This window comes from Paroedura picta, chromosome 8 (assembly GCF_049243985.1).
Source record: "Paroedura picta isolate Pp20150507F chromosome 8, Ppicta_v3.0, whole genome shotgun sequence".
Classification (NCBI taxonomy): domain Eukaryota; kingdom Metazoa; phylum Chordata; class Lepidosauria; order Squamata; family Gekkonidae; genus Paroedura; species Paroedura picta.
The window spans coordinates 28,465,093-28,491,194 of record NC_135376.1 but is presented as its reverse complement, the minus strand read 5'-3'; the positions used below and the strand labels follow the sequence as shown (position 1 = coordinate 28,491,194).

The window sequence follows — 26,102 nt, the reverse complement described above, 5'->3', positions numbered from 1 at the left end:
TTGCTAGAGAAAAATGAAGGGGCCACTTATCACCCAGCTTCTAATTTACTGCTGTAGTTTAATGGCTAAGTACTATTGGGCCACCCAACCCACATGTCACCACCTGCCATCAGTTGCAGGAGATCCAGACTATTGTTCTAGCTTGGCCTTGATGGCAGGAGACTCCAAATCCTGAATAGCTGGTGCTGAACTTTTTACCAGAAGTCATTTACCATTTAATTGTTTTAATCTAATTTTAAATGTTTATTTTTATGTATTTACCTCATGTCGTACACTACCCGGAGCCAGTTCGCTGGGATGGGAGGTATAAAAGTCTAATAAAGAAATATTTTTTTAAACAAAAATATCTGGCTTAGATTATCTAGGAAAACCCCTTCTTCTATATCAGCCTCCCTACACATTGAGATCTTTAGGCAGGGGGTTCAGCTTTCATCTTCTTTATCAAATAAAGTTAAGCTGGCAGAAATAAGGTGTAGTACCTTCTTGGGCCTACTGTTGAGGTTCTTTCCCTTTAGAAGCCCCCCCCCCCCAATATGCAGTGATATGGTCTTAACCACTATACCACACTGGCAAATGGTCACCAGTTACATTGGGAAAACAGAAACATGCTTTTATCCCACTTTCCTCCCCCCATTAAATTAGTTTATGCCTCACTGCACTCTTTTGCCATCTCAGTGTCATACCTCACATTGACCTCAGCATTCCCAAGCCTACTTCTGAACTGTTTTTGGCAAGACAGTGATGCTGAAATTCCTCCTTAACAGCATTTTAGTCTATTCCTTACCAAGAGAGTAGTTAAATTTAAACAAACTCCCTAGTACCACTTTTCTAGAACAGCAAATTATACCGAGCGACCCAATCACAGTCTCACTGTGTCTACAGCTCCAGATGTTTACTTCAGCAGGCCTCATGAAACCAGGAAAGGGAGGAGAGTATAATGCTATGTTTCTTAATAAAGACAGTTATCTTTTTGCTTAACAATACAGCAAATGAACGAGAAAGCCCCAGTTTACATGCTATGCGTTTGGTACACATGATGGACATGGCTAAGGTGAGCTGATAGGATTCAGCCATACTGAAGGATTCCACAGGCGTAGACTAGGCACACACAATGAAAGGACCTTGTGAACTGAAATATTACTAATGTTGGTTTTCTAAGACAACTTCAGCATGTGAAAACTGCTGAGAAATCTCATGTCAAAATGGCATTGACTTATATATTCAAGTATATAGATAAAATGGATTATCAAGAGATGAAATGTTGCTAATGTGGCCTAACGTAACACAGACTCATAGTACGGCATGGTATAGTGGGAAAGAAGGTCAGGCAGCCAATGAGGCAGGACTCGCCACAGTTCAACCCTATGAATCCATTATCCTTTGCAGCAGAAACTTGTGATTAGGCAGATCCCAATCTGCCATAAGGAATATAATGGCATATTCAGAAAAGAGAGTGCCTGTCAGACAGCAGAAAGGATTCATAACACAGGCTATGTGCTGAGCTTTACACAAAAACTCAAGTCTACGTGATACACTCCTATTGCATGCACAAAATACGGCCATCTGCAATGACAGGCCGTGTAGCAGATGGAAACATTCAGCCCTCCTAGGGAGAACCCAAGAAAGGGCAAAAGGGAATTTTATTTCTCTTTAAAAGGTTTGTTTCCCCTCTTAGTTATGTAATTTCCCTACACAGAGAACATAACATATTGCTTTTATAAATGAAATAAAAAATGTATTGGTACATGCCACTGTAATCATGAAAGATTATGCAACACTCATTGGAAACCGTTTCTTCCCCTCCGAGATATGTCAGTGTCATAAACTCTACAAATATTCTCATAGCAATAAAATTGCTCTGTTTACATAGTATTCTGGGCCTGGTATTGAGTAGATTGTTCACACGCACATAATCGTTTATGGGCTTTTAGAAACTTTTATCTTTTCCCTCTCAGTTCTGAAAAATATGTACAAGTGATTGGGATGAATGGCAGTGATACATCGGTTAACCATTATCTTTAAATAATGTTCCTTTTTCAAAAACACAATACAGTTCTACAAAGGTTCCACTAAATTGGCAAGCCAATACTAATGATTCCTTCTTCTCCATAAAGACTGAAACTGTGCAAGTGTATATATTCTCCAGGTGAGACAAGAGACTTTAGAGTTTAACATGTGGAGTGGGTACAATCCCGAGTACACTTACCTGGGAGAAAGCAGCATTGAACACGGAGAGGCTTTGCTGAGAGTAGGCATGAATAGGATTGTACTTTAAATCATGCTAAATAATTATATGTGCTTTCTCCCACTTACTCTCTCTTTCTGTGATTCAAATAAATGCATGCATGTTCCCCCTCTGCCCTCCCACCTCTCACTCACCCATGCATGCTTCATCACAGTCCCTTTGAAAACAAAGATTTGTGCCTTGACACATGTCTCAGCTAGTCTTATATGAGTTTGTAGATGATTAATAAGACATCAATCCTATAAAAACCAAGAAGGGAAACACAGTCTAGGCTGCTGTTGACAAGATTTCCACAGTGGAAGTAATTTAGTTCCACACCTCTCCATTTCAGCAGACTCTGCTCAGACAAAATCTGCTCCTGCAACTGAGGTCAGACTCACTGCTATGTAGTTTCCCAGGTCATCTCTCCTCCCCTTTTTGAAGACTGGGATAACTTTTGCTCACCTTTAGTCTTCTGGCTGTTTCTTTTCTGCACAAATACATTGGACCGAAGAAACAAAAGCTCCCCTGTAGTGGGATATGATGTTTTTATACATTTTATTTCTGTTAGATGCTATTTATCTGACCATAAGTAGGTGCATCCTGATTACTCGTACTTTCAATTATATCAAGGCCAGTTTTGAGTGAATCCAGCTCTTGGTAATCTCAAGAGCTTGTGTGTGCCCAACAGGATTCTTTAATTGTTTTCAGGGTACAAAGAATGCCATAAAGTCTCTGACACTTTAATGCCAGAAACAAGTTGTGATGACGATCGCTGTTGAGAAACACCAGCATAAATCCTTTGGGAAGCACAGAACAACTTTTAAGGTTCCACTCATCCTGAAAATGGATTTTCTGAAACAATTGCAACCACTGCTGATATTCTAAAAAAATCTTGCTACAAACGACAAAACCTCTTGGCATGAGAACACTCACTCACCACCTCACAGGGAAAAATTGCTTGTTTTAACTGATTCAATGTAAAGTAGTGGCTGTCAAGGCAGTTCTAAACAGAGTGATATCCTATCCAACTTTGCTTAGGGTTACCATGTAAGAGTATATGCGGTAGATTAGAAAACATCACCTGGGATTGTGTCTCTATCATGAACTCTCTCAATTGCTTGATATAAAAAATCAACCTACTTTAAAAGGCTGCTATATGGATTACTGAGTCATTTGTGTACATTTGTTCATTTTAGATTTTAAATGTTGTCTTCTCAACCATTTATGCTGGCATAACTTTATGTGTAGTTCTTTGTACATTCCACATTGCTATGTAAAAATCTATATATTTTCAACTGTTCTCAATGAAAGGAAAAGAATGATGCACAGGCATACAAATTGCTTTTTTGCATTTAAACAGTGTTTGCTAAAAGTAGCTAGTTTCTTCACCCAGTTGGTTAATTTAATAAATGTACTGTACATATCCTTATTGTAGCAGACACATTCAAATGTATATTTACGTTGCCTCTGTACCAAGTATAATGGAACAGGAATGGATACTGTATTTCACTGCAGTGCTTTGATAAGAGAAATGAGTAGAACAAAGCATTCATGGTGAGTATATTCTGTTAAGAGATTACTAGCATATATTTAACTAGGGTACTGCACCAATTCATTTCATTTATCCGAATTCAAACTTCTACCAAATACACAGAAGGTCCTAATGGGGGGGGGAATGGAAAGGGAAGCCAGCTTTTTTTTTAAAGTAGATTCCCCCCCCCAGGTTAATTAACTTCAGGGGCCACAGTGCTGGTTCAAATATTGCAGACAGAAACCATTCACTTCCAGCGCTCATGGATCTTTACTGGAAGTAAAGACAGACTTATTTTAGATGTTAAAACTGAACCAGGGAAAACAAAGGTGTGAGACATTCAAAAGTCTGCTTTCCTCACTTTCTTTTAACATCTTGAAACAACTCCTAATGTGTTGAAAATCAAAAGCTAAAGCTTCAGAACCCAGAATGCCAAATGCTGCTTGTGTGCTTGAAACAGAATAATTCATACAAAAGTTATTTTTGTTTCATCTAATAGATTCACTGCACTCAGCCAAACTTCCTTGCTCTACTGACTTTCCAGCTTGCCACCACGTAACAAATTATTCTGGCCATTGCTTTGGGTTTGTTTGTTTTAGGGAAAACATTGGGATGGAAATATATAAATAGACAAACAGATAATATATTAATAAGAGTATCAATGAGTCAAAATAAACAAAGACTGGATATGAGGGATACAAAAAATGTACAGGATACTCAGCCTGCACATGATACGGCCACTGGTTTATTTATACTTTATAAGGAACAGGGAAAAGAACACGTTTCTACAAGACCCGACAGAAGGATGGTTATGGGTCTGACATCAAGAGAATGCAGGGAATATGGGGGTGGCCTGAGTATACCTTATCATCAGCACAAAGTCATTGTAGATTCGGCACTACAGTTGCAACTGCTGTGTCATTAAAAAAAACAAAACGAATTAAAATCAACTGCTTTTACAATACCAAACAGAGAAACAAGAATGAAGCCTCATACTCCCACTTGCATATATGGGAGCCAGCTTGGAGTCGTGGTTAGGAGCACTGACTTCTAATTTGGCAAGCCAGGTTTGATTCCCCACTCTTTCACATGCAGCCAGCTGGGTGACCTTGGGCTTGCCACAGCACTGATAAAGCTGTTCTGGCTGAGCAGTAATATCAGGGCTCTCTCAGCCTCACCTACCTCACAGGGTGTCTGTTGTGGGGAGAGGAAAGGGAAAGCGACTGTAAGCTGCTTTGAGACTCCTTCGGGTAGGAAAAAAATGGCATATAAAAACCAACTCTTCTTCTTCTTCTTGTTCTATGTGAAATGCCATCAAATCACAGCTGATTTATAGATTTTCAAAGCAAGTCAATATTAGGCAAGTCATTGCCTCTCTCTGCAAAGTCTTCATGACCTCCCATTCTAGTAACCAACACTGCTTAGCTTCTGAGGTCTGATGAGGTTGGGCTATACCCAACCATTTCCCATCCCTCTCATAAAGGTAAAAGGTAAAGGTATCTCCTGTGGAAGCACCAGGTCATGTCTGACCCTTTGTTGACGCCCTCTAGCGTTTTCATGGCAGACTCAATACGGGGTGGTTTGCCAGTGCCTTCCCCAGTCATTACCATTTACCCCCCCCCCCAGCAAGCTGGGTACCCATTTTACTGACCTCAGAAGGATGGAAGGCTGAGTCAACCTTGAGCCGGCTGCTGGGATTGAACTCCCAGCCTCATGGGCAGAGGCAAGCAATGGTGAACTCTCTCTGTTTATTCCTTACCTGGACAACTCTATGGGAACACTATAAGTTGGCTGTGACTGGATGGCACTGTCCACCACCAACTTCCCACTGTGCTGAGTAGGATTTACTCTTGTGCAAGTGAGCATTGCATTCCAGCATTAAAAAAGAACAACAGACACAACAACTAGCCTGTGCTATTCGGGTCATGGCATTTGCTGGTGAATAAAATGCACCTGGTATGTGCTCAGAACAGGCTTTCTCAACTTTGCTTTTCCTGGAAGGATTTCCCAAATGGGTGAGAGTTAATTTATTTTTTAAAATGCTCAGCACCTGCCAACCATCTCAGCCCTGCTCCTGCAACCACTTATCCTCACTGCTGATAGACAGCTGGCACTGAGCAGCCAATCTGGCACTGTGCCTCCTGTCCTGCAGCTCCTCCCTTATCTTTCTCCTACATTGTTCCTGAAGCTCTGGTGACAGGGGAGGTGAACTGGCCAGCAGATGACTGACAGTTGTCCACTCAGGGCTGAGGGGCTGCAAGGCCATTGTACTGGAACCTAGTTGTAAATCCAAGTCTGGTTCCTCAGAGACTGCCTCCTCCTGCAGTGTCCCTGTTTCTGGCTGTGGGTTTGGTTCAGGTCTGCAGGAGGGCTCTTCCTCTGAGGAGTCCTATTCATCACTTGACTCTGTTGGAGCTGACTGGTCCATGACACTCTCATGGGTTCTCCCCTCCCTTCTTTGAGGCTGAGCATATGTACCTGGTTATAGCCAGTTCCTGCAGGCCAGACTGAAGATAGCTGGGGTTGGTAGGGTAGGGAATGGGGCTTTGTCTGGTAGTTTGAATTTTAGGATGTCTAATCTAATGTTTTTATCTACTGATGTAATCCACTCCAAGCCCGTTTGTTGAGAGGGGTGGTTTATAAATTAAACAAACAAATTAAAAAATGATTCAGAGCACACACCTAAGAACTCCTCTCATGCACAGCTTCCAGTCTTTAAATCACCCTCCTTGGGCTTTATCTGGCAGTACACTACACAGGATTACCTCTGTCCGATCTAGTAAATAGGCAGATTGTGTCTGCCCACACTGATCTTTGTCACATTGTTTTCAGTGTGGTACCATATCCATAACAGTGATACTTGGAATGTTTCCCAATTAATATTCCAGTCTTAATTTTGTTGGTTTAAACATGAAGTAAATGGATTCAATTTAGGTATTATAGCAGATAAAAGATCAGACACGTTGTATAAAAGTGGTTTAAAATAATAATAATTTCCCCACAGTATCATAACTAAGCACTGAGCAGCTCCAAACCACCACTCCCTTGAGTGCTTTCGACATCTGGAAGCGCATCTCCTGTAAAAGCTGAAGTCAGCTAAAGACTGGAAATGAAAATATTATTTTACATTATATTTCTTTGGGGAAAAGTAAACTGCAACTCCACGAATCATTATGGGAAAGGCAAAAGGCCAACTTTCCTCAAATTTAGTTTCAGTATTTCATTTCGGAAAACGAAGCACCATTTTTGATACCACTCAGGATAACGCAAAATGGTGTCTTCAGCAGATTGTTACAAGGTAAGCCATCTGCTCCTCTGGTCTATAGAACAGCACTGTTTGTGTCGAGGGGTATCAAAGCGCTGAGCCACAAACCTGTCAAGTCAAATAAAGCACACTTTGGTTTTATTTTATTAAATGGATCCTGCCAATTCACAGGAAAAAGCAAGGGAACAGATATGTAGGCATGTGATAAATCTTGGCTGTGCTGGGTCTTGATGATGGATTCCAGGCCTCCAGAAATGTACCTGCCAGGTCACCATAGGCCAGTACCCAACACCATCTGCTAAGTCTTTGTCAAAGCCAGGATGCCAAGCAGCAGAAAGAGTTTCCTCTCCAGAACTCCCCACAAACTGTAAAGAACTCAGCTGAAATGTTACGCTGACCCAACTGGCATAGAGTTGGGTCTAGGTTTCCCTTCTTCCACCATTCCAAACATGACAACATGGACTCCTAAGTGGTCAACTACAAATCAACTTTACTGAATACCAAACTGCTTAACAGGTACACAAAGGAATAAAGCTGCAACCAGCTGGGTGACCTTGGGCTCGCCACGGCACTGATAAAATTGTTCTGACCGAGCAGTGATATCAGGGCTCTCTCAGCCTCACCCACCCCACAGGGTGTTTGTTGTGGGGAGAGGAATGGGAAGGCGACTGTAAGCCGTTTTGAGCCTCCTTCGGGTAGGGAAAGGCGGCATATAAGAACCAACTCTTCTTCTTCTTCTTCTAAAGGAGTTCCAGTAATTATGCCTTTTTTAGACACTGAGGAACTATAATAGCCAGTGCACCCTTACTCCGAGAGGCAGCTGCAACTGCCTGGTAATGGGAGGATAGCTAGCTTTGCTGACTTCTGGTTCCATCCCTCTCCTCCCTGAGATGGTTTCTTACTTCTGCTCCACACTATACAGCTGTGGCAATATGGTGGACCTGTTTGTATTGCAGAAATCTCCACTCTCTCAGCTGTAAACTGCAACTACATCAAACCTTATGATGCCCCTGAGTGGTGAAACTCACATGTGATGCAGGAAACATATATGCAGCCCCAGTATCCTTGAGCGCAGTGAAACACAGGGGGTCACAATAGCTGTAGTGGTCATAAACCATACAGAAGGAGCACAGAACTCCTGCACTGTTTCTGCTGCTCCAAAGCCTGGAGGGATATTGTCCTCCCTCCAGGCCCTATGATTGTGCCTGAAACACAGAAGAGGAGGAACTATGGGTGGTGCCAATTAACAACATGTCTATTTATAGTTTTCTGATTCCATGGTCATTAATAACAAAACTCCCATAACTATTGTGTTACATTACTATTGTGTTACATTAATAATCTATATGAAATTCACTTTTATACCAACAGTACTCAAGGCTCAAATAAGTGCTAGATCACCAGTGCCCATTTTTCCTTGTCAGAAGTGGCACAACAGCATCTCTATTGTGCTGGGTAGGATCCCACATGTTGCTTTGAGGGTGCTCTTGTTTCCACCCCAGACTCATTAACTTCCGCCAGACTCCTCTGCTTGTCAGGCTTTCAGATTCTGTGCATGTCCCTGACCTGGACATTGGACTGATGCACTGAAATCAAACCTCCCTCTCATTGTTTTTTTGGAAGTTAGAATCATAGAGTTGGAAGGGGCCATATAAGCCATCTGGAGGAAAGCCACTTCTAATGGCCACCTTCCATGTCCCTATAATTTATTTATCATATCATACTTTTATTTATCATACTTTTATTTATCATAATCTCAAGGGTTGCCAGCTCTAGGTTGAGAAATACCTGGAGACTTGGGAGAGGGGGGGGAAATCAGAAGTGGGTGGGATTTGGGGTGGGGAGGGATCTCAGTGGAGAATAATGCTATGGAGTCCACCCTCCAAAGCAGCCATTTTCTTCAGGGAACGGATCTCTTTAATCTTGACATTAGCTATAATTCTAGAGGATCCCCACGTGTCACCTGAGGACTGGTATCCATAATTTCCTACCCTAATTATCATAGAATCAGATCTTCCCAGTTCTAGTTCAGCTACTACATTACACTGGTATAATTATCAAAAAGTCAGATTGTGTGAAATTGTCTGTGGAATATAAATCTGGATTTGTTGCTAAATCAGTCTTCAGTAATTTGCAAAGCAACCTGAAATCCAGCTGTCTTAGTGAGTTGCTTTGGTTCCCTTGAATCAGATTTTTAGTTCTTCATCAAACCTGATTTTGCTTTCAAAGCCACTTAGTTTTTACAGATATCCCTAATGATCCTGAACTGACAAAGAAGTACGCAAGATATGAAATTCACCCTAAAAACTCAAGGCCCATATGAAATACAAAGCAAAATGGGGAGTAAACAGCTCTGAAGGAATGACATGCAAGTCATTGCTGGGGTTATGTACTTTACTACACACTATTTATATCCTTGTTTCCTGGCAAATGGCATTATAACCTTGAACTGCAGGAAGGGAAGACAGTCACAGAAGTGGCTTTATAGTATTTTCCTTATATAAATCCACCATTTCAGATAAATAGCTATCAATGCCTCTTAAGTAACAGACATTAGCCAGCTGGCCTGGAGAATAGGATTAAATGTGTTGCTGTACTAGAATTCTCTTAAATCACAGTGCACTGAAGACAGCAAACTTCAAAAAGGAGGGAACCAACCGTCCCAAATCCACCTATCCAATTAGGCTGCCTCATTGACAAGCTCCGAGAAGCATACTGCATGCATCAAGGTCAGAAATGAGGAGGAGTTATGCAAAGATGTGCAATTGAACAGAGTTGATGGGGAAGTGAAATACAAGTAAGAATTCTTGAGAGGAAACCCCAACTGATTTTGACCGTATGATTTAGCATCATATAACATATACCAATTAACCACAACTCTGGCTTGCTATTACTGGGCTATCCTGGGCTATCCTGGTCATGGTAAAATATTGGTACTCCTGGATAATTTGTGTCATTCAATACAAGGTATTTGGATGAGATGGCCTTGGAGGTCCCTTCCAACTCTATGATTCTATGGTGCTATGATTCTAGATCTCAGAAGCTAAGGCAGCTCAGACCTGGATGGGAGACCATCAAGGAAGTTCAAGTAATGGCAAAACTACCTCTTTCCTTCAAACTCCATAAGATTACCATAGCTGTGACGTGCTGGTACTTTCTACCACTATTAATATTCTATTAATATTCTAAATTAGTTCAAGTCACTCACCATGGTTTTGGGGGAAGATGTTTTTTTTTTCCAAACCGGTTTTAAGTGTGTTTAACTTTTGCTGGACTATGGTGACCACTACTTGCTATCATGGTCTGGACTTATACTAAAAGGTACCAGAACATTATCACATTAGACAAAACTAGGGCTGAAACAAGCTTGAACAAAAATGTCCTGTCCCTTTAAATGTGTGGAAACTGACAATTAAACTTTTTCACAGCATACATAATCCCATTATTAAAAGGTCAGGACATATTCCCCCAAACAATAGGCATAATTAGGGAGGTGCATTCTTCAATGCATCTTTAATGATAATTTCTAAAATCTTACATGGCTCCTATAGATATTTTTTTCTTGGTTTGCCATTTCAGGCTCTGACATTATGACTTTTAATAAAAACTGATTGAGCATTCTGCACGTATGAGTGGAGTGACTGGATCAATTACTGAAAAGACTAATGCATGACCTACTATGTTTCTGAAGAAGACTAAAAACAACATCCAGCTGTTAACAATGTATTATGAATGTAAAGATATTTCTACCCTTCCAGCAGTTACAATTAAACTCTTAAAATAGGAAGTGAGTCATGTTAACTATGCCTTCCAAAATGATGAACTATGCGGAGCATTTATTTATTATTCTCTCTCTCTCTCACACACACACACACACACTGTGGAGCGGATTAAATAAAAGAGTAAGGGCTGTTGGGGAGGAGTTAGGGTGGGCTCTGTCTGGGATAAAAACTCGGAGGAGCGAATCAGGAGCCGCTCCTCCGAGTGGCACTCCAGGGCCAAGTGTTCAATTGGGAGGCGTGCGAAGTGCCCAGGGGCTGCCATTGACATGTCAACGATGACACCGGCCTCCCCGCTCTTCGTCACCGCCCCCGTGACCAGCCATCAAGCTCTCAGATGGCCGCCTACATGACGAGGCCTCCGCCGAGCCGCTCCACGCCAACCGGCGCCTCCAGAGATCGCCACCCGGCCTCTCCACCGCGCCAAAGCAGTCCGCTGTGCAGCCGGTCCTCCGGCAGCATCCCACACAGCCCTCGCCGACCGCGCCACACAAAATGGCCGCCCGATCCCCTCCTCGCGTCCTTCACGCCGCTGGTCTCCTCGCCCAGGTCAGTGCGACCTCACTAGACTGGCCCAGCCCCTCTGTGCCGCCACCACGGCCCATGCCCATCTTCAGGCTGCACCCCCGCCCACACACAACCCTTAACGAGTCGCCGGGGGGGGGGGAGAGCCCTTCTAGCACCCATTTTATTGCTCTATAAAATGGGCTTTGATTCTAGTAAACCTAATATTGGAGGTGATTATTTCCTCTTATAAGGTTTTCATTTGAGAGTGGAATTTCATAGCCTGGCTGTCAATGTATTGAATTTTAAAATTCTGATTGATTTCAGGTTTGCCCTTTTCCCTTCAAGGATCCCCTTGACCACAGCTCTCATTTCACATTGCACTCCTGTGAAAGAAACATAATGATGAAATTTGCTGTAGGGCAACAGTATATATCACTTCCCAGGAGGATCTGGAAGTGATATCAGCTCATTCTAAGAACCACAGGAAACTCTATAGGGAAACTCTATGGTTTTACATAAAATTTCAGATGATTCCTACAGAGGTATGTCAACACTTTTAGTTTTTCTTGGAAGGGATGTCACATCATCATTCAATGATGCTCCCCCATATCCCCTCTCTCTCCCAGTGGCTGGAAACCCCAACTGATTTTGACTGTGTGATTTAGCATTATATAACATACTAGTTTCAAAGCCCATTTATAAAAATGGGCTTTGAAAGGAGAGAAAGGGAAGGGGAATGGAGACACCCCACCCACCTGGCCGAGACTCGCAGCCTTCTCCTGGCCGTGGCGAGGCTCTTCCCAGGGCCGGGAGAAGGCCGGACCCCCACCCACCCGTCCGAGACTGGCGGCCTTCTCCGGGCCGCAGAGTGCTCCTCGGAAGACAAGCCAAGTGGCCAATGGGGAGTCGCGCGAAGCGTGGCTCCCCACTGGTCACTTGGCCCTGGATTGCCACTCGGAGGGGCGAATCAGGAGCCTCTTCGCGGCTCCTGATTCATCCTTCCGAGTTTTTATCCCGGACAGGGCCCGCCCTAACTCCTCCCCACTTGCCCTTACTCTTTTATTCCTCCCACTCCTCCGGAGCGGGGGGGGGGGGGTTTAAAGACTAGCAGATAAGCCCATTGTATGTGAAATACAATGTAAAATCAAATTATTTAGTTTGGTCTATCAATTTAAATATATATACTGTATATTTCAGAGCAATGTAAGTATCATTGAAATTGAGTTTTTTGAGTATGCGAATTTCAGATTTTTAAAAGAATTCCTGTTGGTATGCATAAACCTCATTCTGCTGAGGAAAACCTTATACATTCCAGTCAGACATTAATGTTTCCACATTTTCATTAGCATTGCATTTGGTTCTAATGCTCAACTGCAAATGTCAAAGCTTCTACAAGGCCACAAACATATTGGTCTCGTTGTTGTGTCTGTCCTTGCAAACTGTGAGATTTTATTGAGGTAAAAGGTAAAGGTATCCCCTGTGCAAGCACCGAGTCATGTCTGACCCTTGGGGTGACGCCCTCTAGCGTTTTCATGGCAGACTCAATACGGGGTGGTTTGCCAGTGCCTTCCCCAGTCATGACTGTTTACCCCCCAGCAAGCTGGGTACTCATTTTACCGACCTCGGAAGGATGGAAGGCTGAGTCAACCTTGAGCCGGCTGTTGGGATCGAACTCCCAACCTCATGGGCAAAGCTTTCAGACGGATGCCTTACCACTCTGCGCCACAAGGATTCTTAAATGCCCAACATGCCATATTTAACACACACACATGTTAAGTGTTCGTAAAAACAAAAGCATCTTCACACCAATTGCTATGAACATCCTATGTGAGTCATGAATCATCCGTACTTGTCAACTTGTTCACTGGTGCTAGAATCATCAATTTAATTAATTTGACAACTTAAATATATGTTCTCAGAACCCTAAATGCCACTGTATAATTCATAGAAAGGTAGGCATGACTAAATTTTTATATCCATTTTTTAAATCAGTCCATTTGCTGGCTTTAAATATCACAATTTAAGAACAATCTTAACTTATTTATGATTACCTCATAATGATATTGAGTCCGCAGATGTAGCTCAATAGGAAAAAACAAAAAGCAACATCTTGCCTCTGACTTAGCAACCATATTGTTCAAGAGATACTAAATTAGTTAGGTGATATCTGTTTCAGCAACTCATGTGGGTATTGTATATAATTTTTGGTTATCCATCCCATCCATCAGGTATCACATTTGTAAGAGCTGCTGTTTTTACATGAAGATTACCCCTCCCCCCCAAAAAACCCTCTAAGGTTATTCATACTGCTTTACCCATGCAGCTGTGAAGAAGTCTGCTTCTCTGAGGAATTATCTGTATACCTCCACACAAGAGTGGTGAGGCTTATAACCTGCCAGAGAAAAATCCTATTTAAACATTTCTCTGTGGTTCTTTTGTAAATTTGTGATACATAGCCAAACTGCTCCTGACACACACAGCACATCCAAATTACCTCTATGAAGGAAGACTTATCCCTTGCTGAGAAACTACATGAAGCTCTTGATAATGGACACTTGCTTTGTACATATTTTTTCTTGTTCCTGACTGCATTTATTCTATTTAGTATTATGATGCAGCACAGAGGCCTAGCTGGCACAAACAGCAGATGTGATGTAAACTTGTGCTTCAAGCAAGCAACTTTGAAAGCAAGTAATTGTTCACATGAACATTATGGGGGGAAAAGATTCCTGCACAAAGGAAGCTAGTGAATAAAGAAGAAAGCCTGGCTCGAATCCTTCCGCTTGATACCTAAACCTTTTTTCAGTCATTGTGCTTATGTGTACTAGAAACCTGGGAACTGCACATACAGAGAGAATATGTTACATATAATTATCCCAATATTCTTGATCACCATTTTGTTTGAAGCGGGACATATATACAGGCATATAAGGCCAGAATCATTTCAGGCACAATGGCTATTGTGTGTAGTAGAATAATCTCATGTGGCACTCCCTCTTTATACATGTGGCAAAACACAACTGAAAATAACTCCAGATTTCCATGGGTATGGAAGTTGTTTTTGTATAAAGGAGTCCCCACATACATAAGGTGACCAGAGTTGAAGGGAGGTAAGGCGGGACGTACCGCTGTGGGGGCGGCAGCCCCCTTCCAACATTTCCCTTTTTCCACAGGGACGTCATGAGGGATAATACCTAGAACTTTAGATACCATATTCATACATTCCCTAGCAATGCACCAGAAATTACTAGAGACACTGCACAACAGTATTTGGACTTTACCCTGACCCCAATGACCCAGGCTAGCCAGTTCTAATCAGATCTCAGAAGCTAAGTATAGTCTTCCCTGGTTACTACCTTGAAAACCCTGTGGGGCCACCTAGGCTGTAACTTGATAGTACTTTTCATCACCATTTGGACATTGGGCAATGCTTATATCTATTAAGAGCCTTGCTGAGGTAATTGTGAAATTTATGTTGATGACAGAAGCAACGGAAAATATGTTGTCACCTTTACAGATGGCTTTATATATGTTGAAATGAACATACATAGAGGGGAAGCAGACACAAATGTACTCTCCCCCCTTTTGATTGCTGGCTTATAAGCATAGACTCGACACACTGTTTTTAACACCCCAATCACTGGGATGGTGCCTGTGCACATAGCATCCAATGTAAATGGCCTCTGTGTTCATGGACTGGTGATCACATCTCGGCTTGTTGCAGAGCACATTCATACCCATTCTCCCATCTTTGTATGGTTATCTCCATGAGTATAAGACCACGCACAGAGGGATACGGTAAGAGCTAAGCTAACAAGAATTTTCAAAATATCTCATTAGCCAGGCTACTTTTTCTAAAACTTCTTGTTTCCTATTGGGTCTGTTATTCATGCTTTGGTAAACCTTTTGCTTGACACCAGACCTCAGAACTTTGAGTCAAGTAACTCTAGAAATATTTTAAGTTAACACTGCAGTAGCTGAGAGTTTGAAAGAGTATGCTTATGTCAGCTAAGTCCAAAGTGCTTTCTGGATTGCTGGAAAAATTCATTGAACCAATTTGTGCTTTGTTTTGGTCCAGTTATATTGTGCAATGCGTTCCTTTAATTTGTACATCAAACAGCAACAAGTATGCAGTAGTTTCATAGAATGCCAGTTTTTGCAGTTGTTCTTCAGTACTTTGGCTGTGTATGAAGAGTTTTAAGTTACTGCCTTCCGTGCAGTGAGACTACAATGTGTTCCAGCGAGGCTGAATTAATCATCAGCCATGATTATGGCAAAGTACAATCAGGTTCGAAACTGCCCACATGCACCCATGGAACTCTGATTGCTGGTTCCTCTCAATTGATGACTTACTGGCATGAACACTGTAACTTCGCATTTGCTCCCATAGTTACATGATATTTTTATGGGTGACTCAACCTTGAGTTCTTGATAATTGATAGACAAAAACAGAACCATGAGACACTGTGCCACCCCACCAAGTTCCCCTCCTCAACTTATGCTGCTCCAGTTGATGCCTGTGGTCCATGAGCTGTATGTGATCTACCGATAGTAAATGACTCAGGGATGACTTATTTAAGCAAAATGTGTCAAGGAAAGAATTTACAGCAATATGCTCTTTGCAGAGAATAAAACAATTCGCTGGAAGGTATTCAGACTAATTAGTTGGAATAAATTGATAGAGTGCTTGTCTCATGCTACATTTCATAAGATGCCAAAACTGTTTTGGCAGAGGGGGAAAGAAAGAAAAAGCAGCAACAGAGTGCAGAAATGAAAACATTGGATTAAGCGGGGTTTCATTCTTCTCATAATATCACACTATGAGTGAGAAGAGTGAAAATATATTGATAAGACATAGAAATAGTGATGTTTCTCTTGGAAGCACATCCAGGACCTTGATTCCCTTGACAGTTTTAAGCCAACACTGCATATTGTGCCAGGAAAAGAACCACCCAAATAATTTCTGGTATCTGGTAGCTTTTGGCACCTTAGTTTGATATTATCCATTTTGTGTGTATGTAAAAATGGTTCTGGAAGTGCAACTATGCATTTTAATAAGTGCTGTATAAAAGCATCCTATTCCAGAAGCTCTGATTTGTACATGAGGTGTTGATGCCCTTGCTATTCCATAGTTTGTAACTCTGGGATGTAGTTATCTCTTCCATGTTCAGTCACTACTGGAAAACATCTATGATCCCTTTTGGATAGGCTCTGTAACCACCTTTGGCTTCTGAAGTAAAACATATTTGTGTAAGATTTCACACACTTTAAGGACAAAACCATCTTTGGGTTCTGAAATAGATTGCCAACTCTGGGTTGGGAAATACCTGGAGCCTGGAGAGGTTGGGAAGGGGAGGGACCTCAATAGGTACAATGCCAAAAAATCTATCCTCCAAAGCAACCATCTTCTCCTGGAGAATTGAACTTGGGTGTCTGGAGATCAACTATAAGAGTGAGATCTCCAAGTACCACCTGGAATTTGCCCAACCTATTCTAAAAATATACTGGTATTTTCAACAGTTTATGTGCTTTAAGGATAAAACACTATCCCTCCCACAGTTAATGAAGCTTTAATCTAGGTTTTCCAAACTATCTTTTGATCCAAGTCTTGTTGTTGTTGTTGCACCTTTTTCACATGTGGAACCTCTTTTTAAATGTTTGCCTTCAAAAGCCAAAGCAGGTTTAAGGAGCCCATATGAAAAGGACCTATGTAGCTCTAGTGCTGCAAAGAAACATTTAAGGTTTGAAACCACAGTTAATGCACTCCTAAATGGGAAGTGGATGTGGGAAAGATAAAGACAACAGTTTTCTAAGGAGCACTGAGCTCAGATAAATGCTCAGGGAACATAATATGACATTCCTAGAACAGTACATTAAAAGCAGGCCAGGACTACAGAGTACAAAATGAGATGCAGGTATTTCAGGGTATCTAGATAATCTGACCCAGAATTGGGACAAGCAGCCAAGCTATCCATAAAACAAACTGATTGTTTGTGCTGAGGTACATAGTTTGTGCTGAAGTTGCAAGCAACTATGTTGGTCAAAGTCAAAGATTACATCTATATGTTTCTGTTTACTAGGGACACCCAAAATGACAGAAAATGTTGTCAATGGTTCAAGTTTTCTCAAGACTGCTTTTTAAAATTAAGCTAGAAGAGAGGACCTGGGGTGGGGGGAGAGGGGTTTTTAGGCCTTTATTCTCCCCCCCCCCTCTTCTGGTTTGCTCTAAAGTCCTACTTGGTATTAAAAGGTGTAAGCACATACTGGCAATTGCTCAGGGAAAAAATGTAACTGAAACTATGCTTCACTTACACCTCAAAAGTCCATAACTCAAAAACATCCTGGTGAGTTTATAGGTGAATTAAATTCTGCCCTTATTTTAAGTATACTGGCATGTGTTGCCCAGAGTCCATCATAGTTAGCAGAGTGTCCCACTGTGAATGTTTTCTTGTCATGAAAGTATACTTGATCTGATTTAGGTGTACTTAACTGTCACCTCTAATTGATACACGCACAAAAATGCCAATAAGTATTTATGCCATGCATGCCATCTGGTTCTTTCTTTACAGTATGCTAATCATTAGCTGGGAACCAGCTCTATATACCTCAGTCATTCAGGTCACAGTGAATCTTGTACTCCTAGTAGCAAAATCATGCCAATGCATAAACACAAATCTTGAGGAAGTCTCAACGGAGTTGCTGTTTTTAAGTTTCCTAGTGGACCTAAGCATGAGACTGTTCAACCACCTGGTGCTACAGACCTTACCGCAGCTGCCTGGCTGAAAGCTCAATTCATCTAGTCATGATCATGCATGTATTATAATCCTGTTATTGTGTGGAAAAGTCCAGAAATTACCACAAACACACTCTGAAGAAAACCCAACAGAATAAACCAAGTAACAGTGTAAAGCAGGGGTAGTCAACCTGTAGTCCTCCAGATGTTCATGGACTACAATTCCCATGAGCCCCTGCCAGCAAATGCTGGCAGGGGCTCATGGGAATTGTAATCCATGGACATCTGGAGGACCACAGGTTGACTACCCCTGGTGTAGAGGAAAATGAGAAGTCTGTTTAATTTGAAATGTTTCCCATCATACACGCCCTCATACCCACTGCTCTGATTAATTTCAGACACTGAAATTGCACAATACATGCACAATACAGGAATGTAACACAATACATGCACAATACAGGAATATAACACCCTAGGACGTGAGACAAAGCCAAGCAGGTCTCCTGTACATGCTTTTTGTACTATTTATGATTTTGATCAGCAATTCAGCCTTTTAACAATCCAGAAATTGGTGAAGCAACAAGAAGAACAGCTTTTTGCACTCTTTTACCAATAAGGCACACAAAGGGTGGGTGACGACAGAACCTCGGTTGCTGCTCACAATAAAAGAGCTACTAGCAGTTAAACTGGGCTTGTAAATATGCATATGGAGAATACGAACTATCTACATGACTAGATAAGGAAACTTTGTACAACCCCCCCCCCCACCCGCTTTGGGACTATAAATGATTAATAAAGGCATGTAAGGGGCAAATGGAGCTAGTAAATGCTTGTGTGTTTGTAACAGGATGGCCTTATATGTAACCATGTGATGCTACTATTTACATTAGCAATTTCCAGTGTGGTCTGCAAAATGGTGAGAGTTACTAAGGGAATGATAACTCCCACAGGGCAACTAAGACACCATCCCCAAGAAAGGTCTCTAACTTTATTATTGCCTTCCCATCACAGAGGACATTGACACTGGTGTTAAATTGGCCACAACTATATTAACACAGCGTTGGATGGCATGGGAAACAGATCCAGCCATCTTGTGGCCCTCTGGCCACAAAGCAACCCTTAATCCAGCACCTGGTACCTCTAGCATCCATCAGGCTCTCCTGAGCACCCAACGGCCTGCAGGTGTAGCCGGGGAGGTGGAATCATTTTGGAACCCTTTGAGTTCTGAGTTGGTTCAATTGCCACGCGGAACTGCGGTTCTGCCGCCAAGGCCCCAGCTCCATGAGCGGGTCCACCTGGCTCTGCATTCTCACAGAACTCTTATGGAGGCCCCATTCACTAGAGCAGGCCAGCACACTGGCCTGGCCAGCTCTCCAATGGATCCTTCCCATGCCACTTACCACAAGTCATGACAATGTCCTGTACGAATAACAACCATAAAATGTAGCTCAGAAGAGCATTATGCTATGATAAACAGAAGAAACAGGGACAGGTGGGTGGGTTGCCTGACTGGCAGGAAAGCGGGAAGAGGCACGCATCTCCTACCTGCTTCCCTATGAAGGGCTGGTGGGTGGAGGTAGAGAGAGCAAGCATGCTTTCTCTCCTCCAATCAACCGCCTCCAGCCCCAGAGGACTATGGGACATGTAGTCTCAAGTCCCCAGCATGCCCTGCTGTAACGGGAGCTTCTCCGCGGTGGCAATTGTTCCGTAGGGTAAGTCTCATTCCCTTTTGTCACAATTTAAAATTTGCAACAATTTTTTTTTAAAAAACTGGCAGAATTAATTAAGGCATTTAAAAGACTGAGTAGTAAACTGAGGATTAGAACTGAAAATACCTCCCCAGTAATAACAATTTGGGTTCTGGGGCAAAATCACCCAAAAAGCAAAGACTGAAAGATTTTAACGTGAGCTGGAATCATAATCACACTCAAAAGTCAGAGCAGCACACCCCTAATTCCCAACCACCTTCCTAACTACAAAGAACGATGATTGAAAGCAAGACAAGGGTACCAACAGACCTTCCTTCCTTCCTTCCTTCCACTGCATCTCTCTTTCCTTTAGTCTCCAAGACACCCTACCATGGTTCATGATCTTTAAGAACTTGTCTTCCCCTCTGATCCTTCTACATAAGTCACCTTTTATCCTATTATCACCAGGGCTTTCTGCAACTTCTGCAGTTTGCAAAAATGGCTGCAGGATATCTCAGAATATAACCCAGTTCACTTTGAGATTCCTTAACATGGCCCTCCGAAATGGGGATTATGGCATGAACAAAGTTTCAGAAGGTAGCCATGTTGGTATAGTAGAATCTTAAAGAAGAACAATATTTTCTGGGGATGGGCTTTTGAGATTCAAAGCTCTGTCTAAAGAAGCTGTGACTCGTGAAGGTTCATACTCTGAGAATCCTGTTAGTCTCTAAGGTGTTACTAGACTTGAATATGCCATGAAGAAAAATGCACATATGTGAATCAGTCCCAGCAAGGGAAACCATAAATATGGATTAGAACATTCTAATTAAATTTGCAATTGATTAATAACTCCTTTCACCCCCCCCCCCAAGTAATGGTTCTCAATAAGCTCATTTCCCTTTCTTCTTCAATAGGTCAACTTTTTAAGGAACTTACTGAAGCATAGTTCTTTTCTAACTTGTCTTCCACAATGCCAATTCGACATGGTGTCCTCTGATTCTGGAGCCAGTAGTCAGTTGACTCTAGTAAGCTGTTACTGCATAAGACCTGTAGAAAGAAAATAGTGTGCATTATGCAAGCAGGAGACAAATTTAGAATAAGAAACAGTTTTAAAATTGTATAGAAATGTATTTCAATGCAGAAGTAGAATGAAACAAGTTTTAAATGTAACATCTTGATTTTTTAAAACTTGTTTTAATTATTTTTATGTTTTAAGGGTCACATTGGTCTTTTATGTATATGATGAAATGTTGCAAACCACCCAAGCTCTTAACCTGGGGGGGGGGGGACTAAATAAATCACATTGCTAGCTAATAGCTAATAAATGTATAAGGAAGTGGATTATGAGCAGAATCATCTTTTATTTTCTTCTGATGGATGGATATGGAATATATAATAGACATTCCTTTGAACTTTGATATAAAAGTTATAGCGAGTATGGAGAAGTGGTAAAATATATAATACTGAATATTGCAAAACAGATTAGTTATGAAACTTGAACTGTAAAATGCTGAATATAAAAGTACCCCAACAGAGGTAAGGACCATTGTATTTTATAGATGACATTTGGAAAATAACGATGAAGGATATGCTGGGGAGAAATATAACTGTTTTATACACTCAAATATACAATTATCTTTGATTTATACAACTGTGTTATATAATTCCCCTTTTTGTATCCTCTCTATGCTATTACTTTGTTTTCTAAAATAAAAAAAATACAAATGTTTTCAGTCTTTTTTGCATTGAAACTATGAGGCTTGGATCCTGCTTTACTGGTGGTTTCAGAAAATTTATATCACTAATGCCGCCTGAAAGAGCAAGCAATTTGAACCTACAACGGCAGATTGCACTAATTCACAGATTTAAATAAACTTTAAAATGGACGCAATTTAGAATGCCAATGATTTATTTGAACAGCACCTAGTGGAAATGATCCAAAGCCTTACCAGCTTTAGACATTTTAACAGGTGAATGAGAAATGGAACCCTGTCCAAGCAACTCTTCTTTGGATTTACTCTTCAAACCAGTCACTGCAGTAACCAAGTGAAAAACATTCTGATATCAGGAACTATGAAAAACCTGTTATTACGGGACTAATGTGTTAAGAAAGCATCCATCTGCTCTCCAAGATTTTAGTCTTAGGGCGACGTTGGTAAAGAGAGGGCAATTGCTAGTTTATGATCTCCTCTAAGAAGTCATTAACTTACCATCATCTAGGCTCTTATGATCAGATGGATGGTACCTTATTTCTCTCTAGGTTATCACCCTGCTGTTTATTCTCCCACTCCTGTTTCTACGTACAATTTCTCCTTGCAATACAGAATTTATTCTGGTCCCTTTATGCTCAGAACTTCTATCTTGCTGAAATCTAGTTTTTGTTAGGAACTCAGTTTCTGTCATGCTAGTTAGATTCACGTGGGCAGCTCTGTTGGTCTGAAGCAGCTGAACAAATGTTGAGTCTTGTGACACCTTTAAGACCAAGTTATGAACTTTTGTGAGCATTTACTTAAAGGTGTCACTGGACTCTAAATTTGTTCTGTCATGTTAGTTGTTCAAAGGACAATGTCTGGGTGGCAGGTTAACATGGATAGAGAGGTTGTCAAGAGGCATTTAGTGGCACTGGATGAGTTCAAATCCCCTGGTCCGGATGAAATGCACCCGAGAGTACTCAAAGAACTTTCCAGAGAACTTGCACAGCCCTTGTCCATCATCTTCGGAACCTCTTTAAGGACTGGAGATGTCCCGGAAGACTGGAAGAGAGCAAATGTTATTCCAATCTTCAAAAAAGGGAGGAAGGATGACCCGGGAAACTATAGACCAGTGATTCTGATCTCTGTTGTGGGGAAGATAATGGAGCAGATATTAAAGGGAGTGATATGCAAACATCTGGAGGACAATTTGGTGATCCAAGGAAGTCAGCATGGATTTGTCTCCAACAGGTCCTGCCAGACCAACCTGGTTTCCTTTTTTAACCAAGTAACAGGTTTGCTGGATCGGGGAAATTCGGTTGATGTCATTTACTTGGATTTTAGTAAAGCTTTTGACAAGGTTCCCCATGATGTTCTGATGGATAAATTGAAGGACTGCAATCTGGATTTTCAGATAGTCAGGTGGATAGGGAATTGGTTAGAGAACCACACTCAAAGAGTTGTTGTCAATAGTGTTTCATCAGACTGGAGAGAGGTGAGTAGCGGGGTACCTCAGGGCTCGGTGCTTGGCCCGGTACTTTTTAACATATTTATTAATGATCTAGATGAGGGGGTGGAGGGACTACTCATGAAGTTTGCAGATGACACCAAATTGGGAGGACTGGCAAATACTCCGGAAGATAGAGACAGAGGTCAACGAGATCTGAACACAACGGAAAAATGGGCAAATGAAAACAAGATGCAATTTAATAAAGATAAGTGTAAAGTTCTGCATCTGGGTCAAAAAAATGAAAAGCATGCCTACTGGATGGGGGATACGCTTCTAGGTAACACTGTGTTACCTAGAATCCACAAGTACCCCTTGGGGTACTTGTGGATTGTAAACTAAACATGAGCAGGCAGTGTGATGCAGCGGTAAAAAAGGCAAATGCCATTTTGGGCTGTATCAACAGAGGCTTCACATCAAAATCACAAGATGTCATAGTCCCATTGTATACGGCACTGGTCAGACCACACTTGGAGTACTGTGTGCAGTTCTAGAGGCCTCACTTCAAGAAGGACGTAGATAAAATTGAAAGGGTACAGAGGAGAGCGACGAAGATGATCTGGGGCCAAGGGACCAAGCCCTATGAAGATAGGTTGAGGGACTTGGGAATATTCAGCCTGGAGAAAAGGAGGTTGAGAGGGGACATGATAGCCCTCTTTAAGTATTTGAAAGGTTGTCACTTGGAGGAGGGCAGGATGCTGTTTCTGTTGGCTGCAGAGGAGAGGACACGCAGTAATGGGTTTAAACTTCAAGTACAACGATATAGGATAGATATCAGGAAAAAAATTTTCACAGTCAAAGTAGTTCAGCAGTGGAATAGGCTGCCTAAGGAGGTGGTGAGCTCCCCCTCACTGGCAGTCTTCAAGCAAAGGTTGGATACACACTTTTCTTGGATGCTTTAGGATGCTTAGGGCTAATCCTGCGTTGAGCAGGGGGTTGGACTAGATGGCCTGTATGGCCCCTTCCAACTCTATGATTCTATGATTCTATGATTCTTCTGTCCAGTATTCCCAAGAAACCATCTTACAGTCCTTGGAAACCAAATTCACCATTTTTGGCATGTCTCAACCATTTTCCATTCACCTTTCACAGCAGATCTACAAAACATCAGTGAGGGCATGATCTATCCCATAAATATAAACTGCCCAAATATTCAAACCATGCCTCAGTTGCCAGAGCCTGAATCTGTCACCATGGCAACATCTCACTACCTGAGAGATAAGAGTATCAGAGCTATGGCAATGAGCCTTGTGCTGGCAGCCATGGAGAGCTGTGCCAAGAAGTTCTGAATAGGTCTATGTAAGCCTGATTTGTAGGTGAATTGGAGGATATGAGCATATCCAGCTGGATCAGACCAATGGGTCATCTACTAGTCCAGCATCCTGTTTCACACAGTGAAAAGCCATTTACTCTGGAGGGCCAACAACAGAGACTTGCCCTAAAGTTGTCTCCTGGCACTGGTATTCAAAGGGGGGTTGTGTGTGTGTAATGCTGTCAAGGCACTGGCAAACCACCCTGTATTGAGTCTGCCATGAAAATGCTAGAGGGCATCACCCCAAGGGTCAGACATGACCCAGTGCTTGCACAGGGGATATCTTTACCTTTACCTTTAATGCTGTCAAGTCACTTCTGACTTATGGCCTCCCTATGAATTAATGACCTCCAAAACATCTTTTAAACCAGTGGTCCCCAACCCGCGGGCCGCAGCTCCTTCTTCCCTCCCCCCCCCGAAGTGAGAAGCTCGCCAGGCCGCGAGCAAATTGGCCCCCAAAGCGGCCGATTAGCTCGCGGCCCGGCAAGCTTCTTGCTTCGGGAGGGGAAGGAAGAGAAGCTTGCCAAGCTGCAAGCTAATCGGCCGCTTTATTTTGGTTCTGATTGGGAAGAAAGGCAGGGTATAGAGGGTTTTAAAAAAATCAAATATGAGCTGAATTAAAAGAAGCTCATAGAATATTTAAAGGAATATTTAAAGGAACTATTTTCAAGTTTTGAATATTTAAGTAGAATATTTAAAGGAACTATTTTCAAGTTTTGTCCCATTCTACATCACTGCACTGTGAAGTTAGCTCGATTACAAGTAACCCAATCCTAAACCTTGAATGTTGGCATATCACCAATTTGCCAAATCAAAATTCTTTAGGGCATATATATTACTGAGTTATGAGCCTCTTGTGGCGGAGAGTGGTAAGGCAGCAGACATGCAGTCTGAAAGTCTGAAAGCTCTGCCCATGAGGCTGGGAGTTCGATCCCGGCTCAAGGTTGACTCAGCCTTCCATCCTTCCGAGGTCGGTATAATGAGTATCCAGCTTGCTAGGGGGTAAAACGGTAATGACTGGGGAAGGGAATGGCAAACCAACCCATATTGAGTCTGCCAAGAAAACGCTAGAGGGCGTCACCCCAAGGGTCAGACATGACCCGGTGCTTGCACAGGGGATACCATTACCTTTACCTTATTACTGAGTTACATCTGCATGGGACAGTTACTATCCTATATAGTAGGATCCTATACAGACTAGTCTCAGGATTACATCTTCATAAATAAATGACTGGTGGACAGTACCATGCATCTCTTTTACTTGGACAAGGAGGTAACTTGATTTGTACTTTGCAGACAGGAAGGATGATTTTTTGCCTTGCAACATTAGCTATGGTGGTATAAGGCAGCTGTCAGAGCAATAAAGGTAACAGCAGGAACACTAAAAAACCAACAACACCACTTCATAATGTTATTCATTGTTTCCCTTTGGCTTCTGTACTATCAGATTACTTTCAGAGAAACAGCAATTTGCATAGGCCTCCATGTGTTAATTCATGTAAATGAATGCATGTCTGAAATAGGCAATAACTTAACATGGAAGCTAGAAGGAAAAATGGTCAGTTGTTCATGGTAATGGGAATAAGATGGGCTTTTTTGTTAGCTGTTTACGTAGAAGCAGTGTAAAAAGTATGGCTTCATTATACCGAAGGTTTGAATTGTAAAGCAAAAATATATATCGGCTTTCTTCTTCTGAATGCTTGGGCAACCTCTTATTTCTAAAGTATGCTAATGCATACATACACACTATACTTTACCTAGTACATTAGGATCTCAGGTGGAAAGAAAACAGAACCTCATGAATTTTGCTCCCAATCAGTTCAATTAATTCTACATAAAAATATGCAAATGTCTGTTTGTAT

At 41.8% G+C, this 26,102-nt stretch overlaps 1 protein-coding gene across 3 annotated transcripts in view; it reads right to left on the bottom strand.

Moving 5' to 3' along the window:
- Nucleotides 1-26,102, bottom strand: part of SPHKAP (SPHK1 interactor, AKAP domain containing) — a 72,040-nt gene that overhangs the window by 24,214 nt on the left and 21,724 nt on the right. For all 3 annotated transcript variants that reach the window (XM_077348826.1, XM_077348829.1, XM_077348827.1), the window contains exon 3: nt 20,667-20,777. In XM_077348826.1, the coding sequence (XP_077204941.1) occupies nt 20,667-20,777 (111 nt within the window). The remainder of the gene's footprint in view (nt 1-20,666; nt 20,778-26,102) is intronic.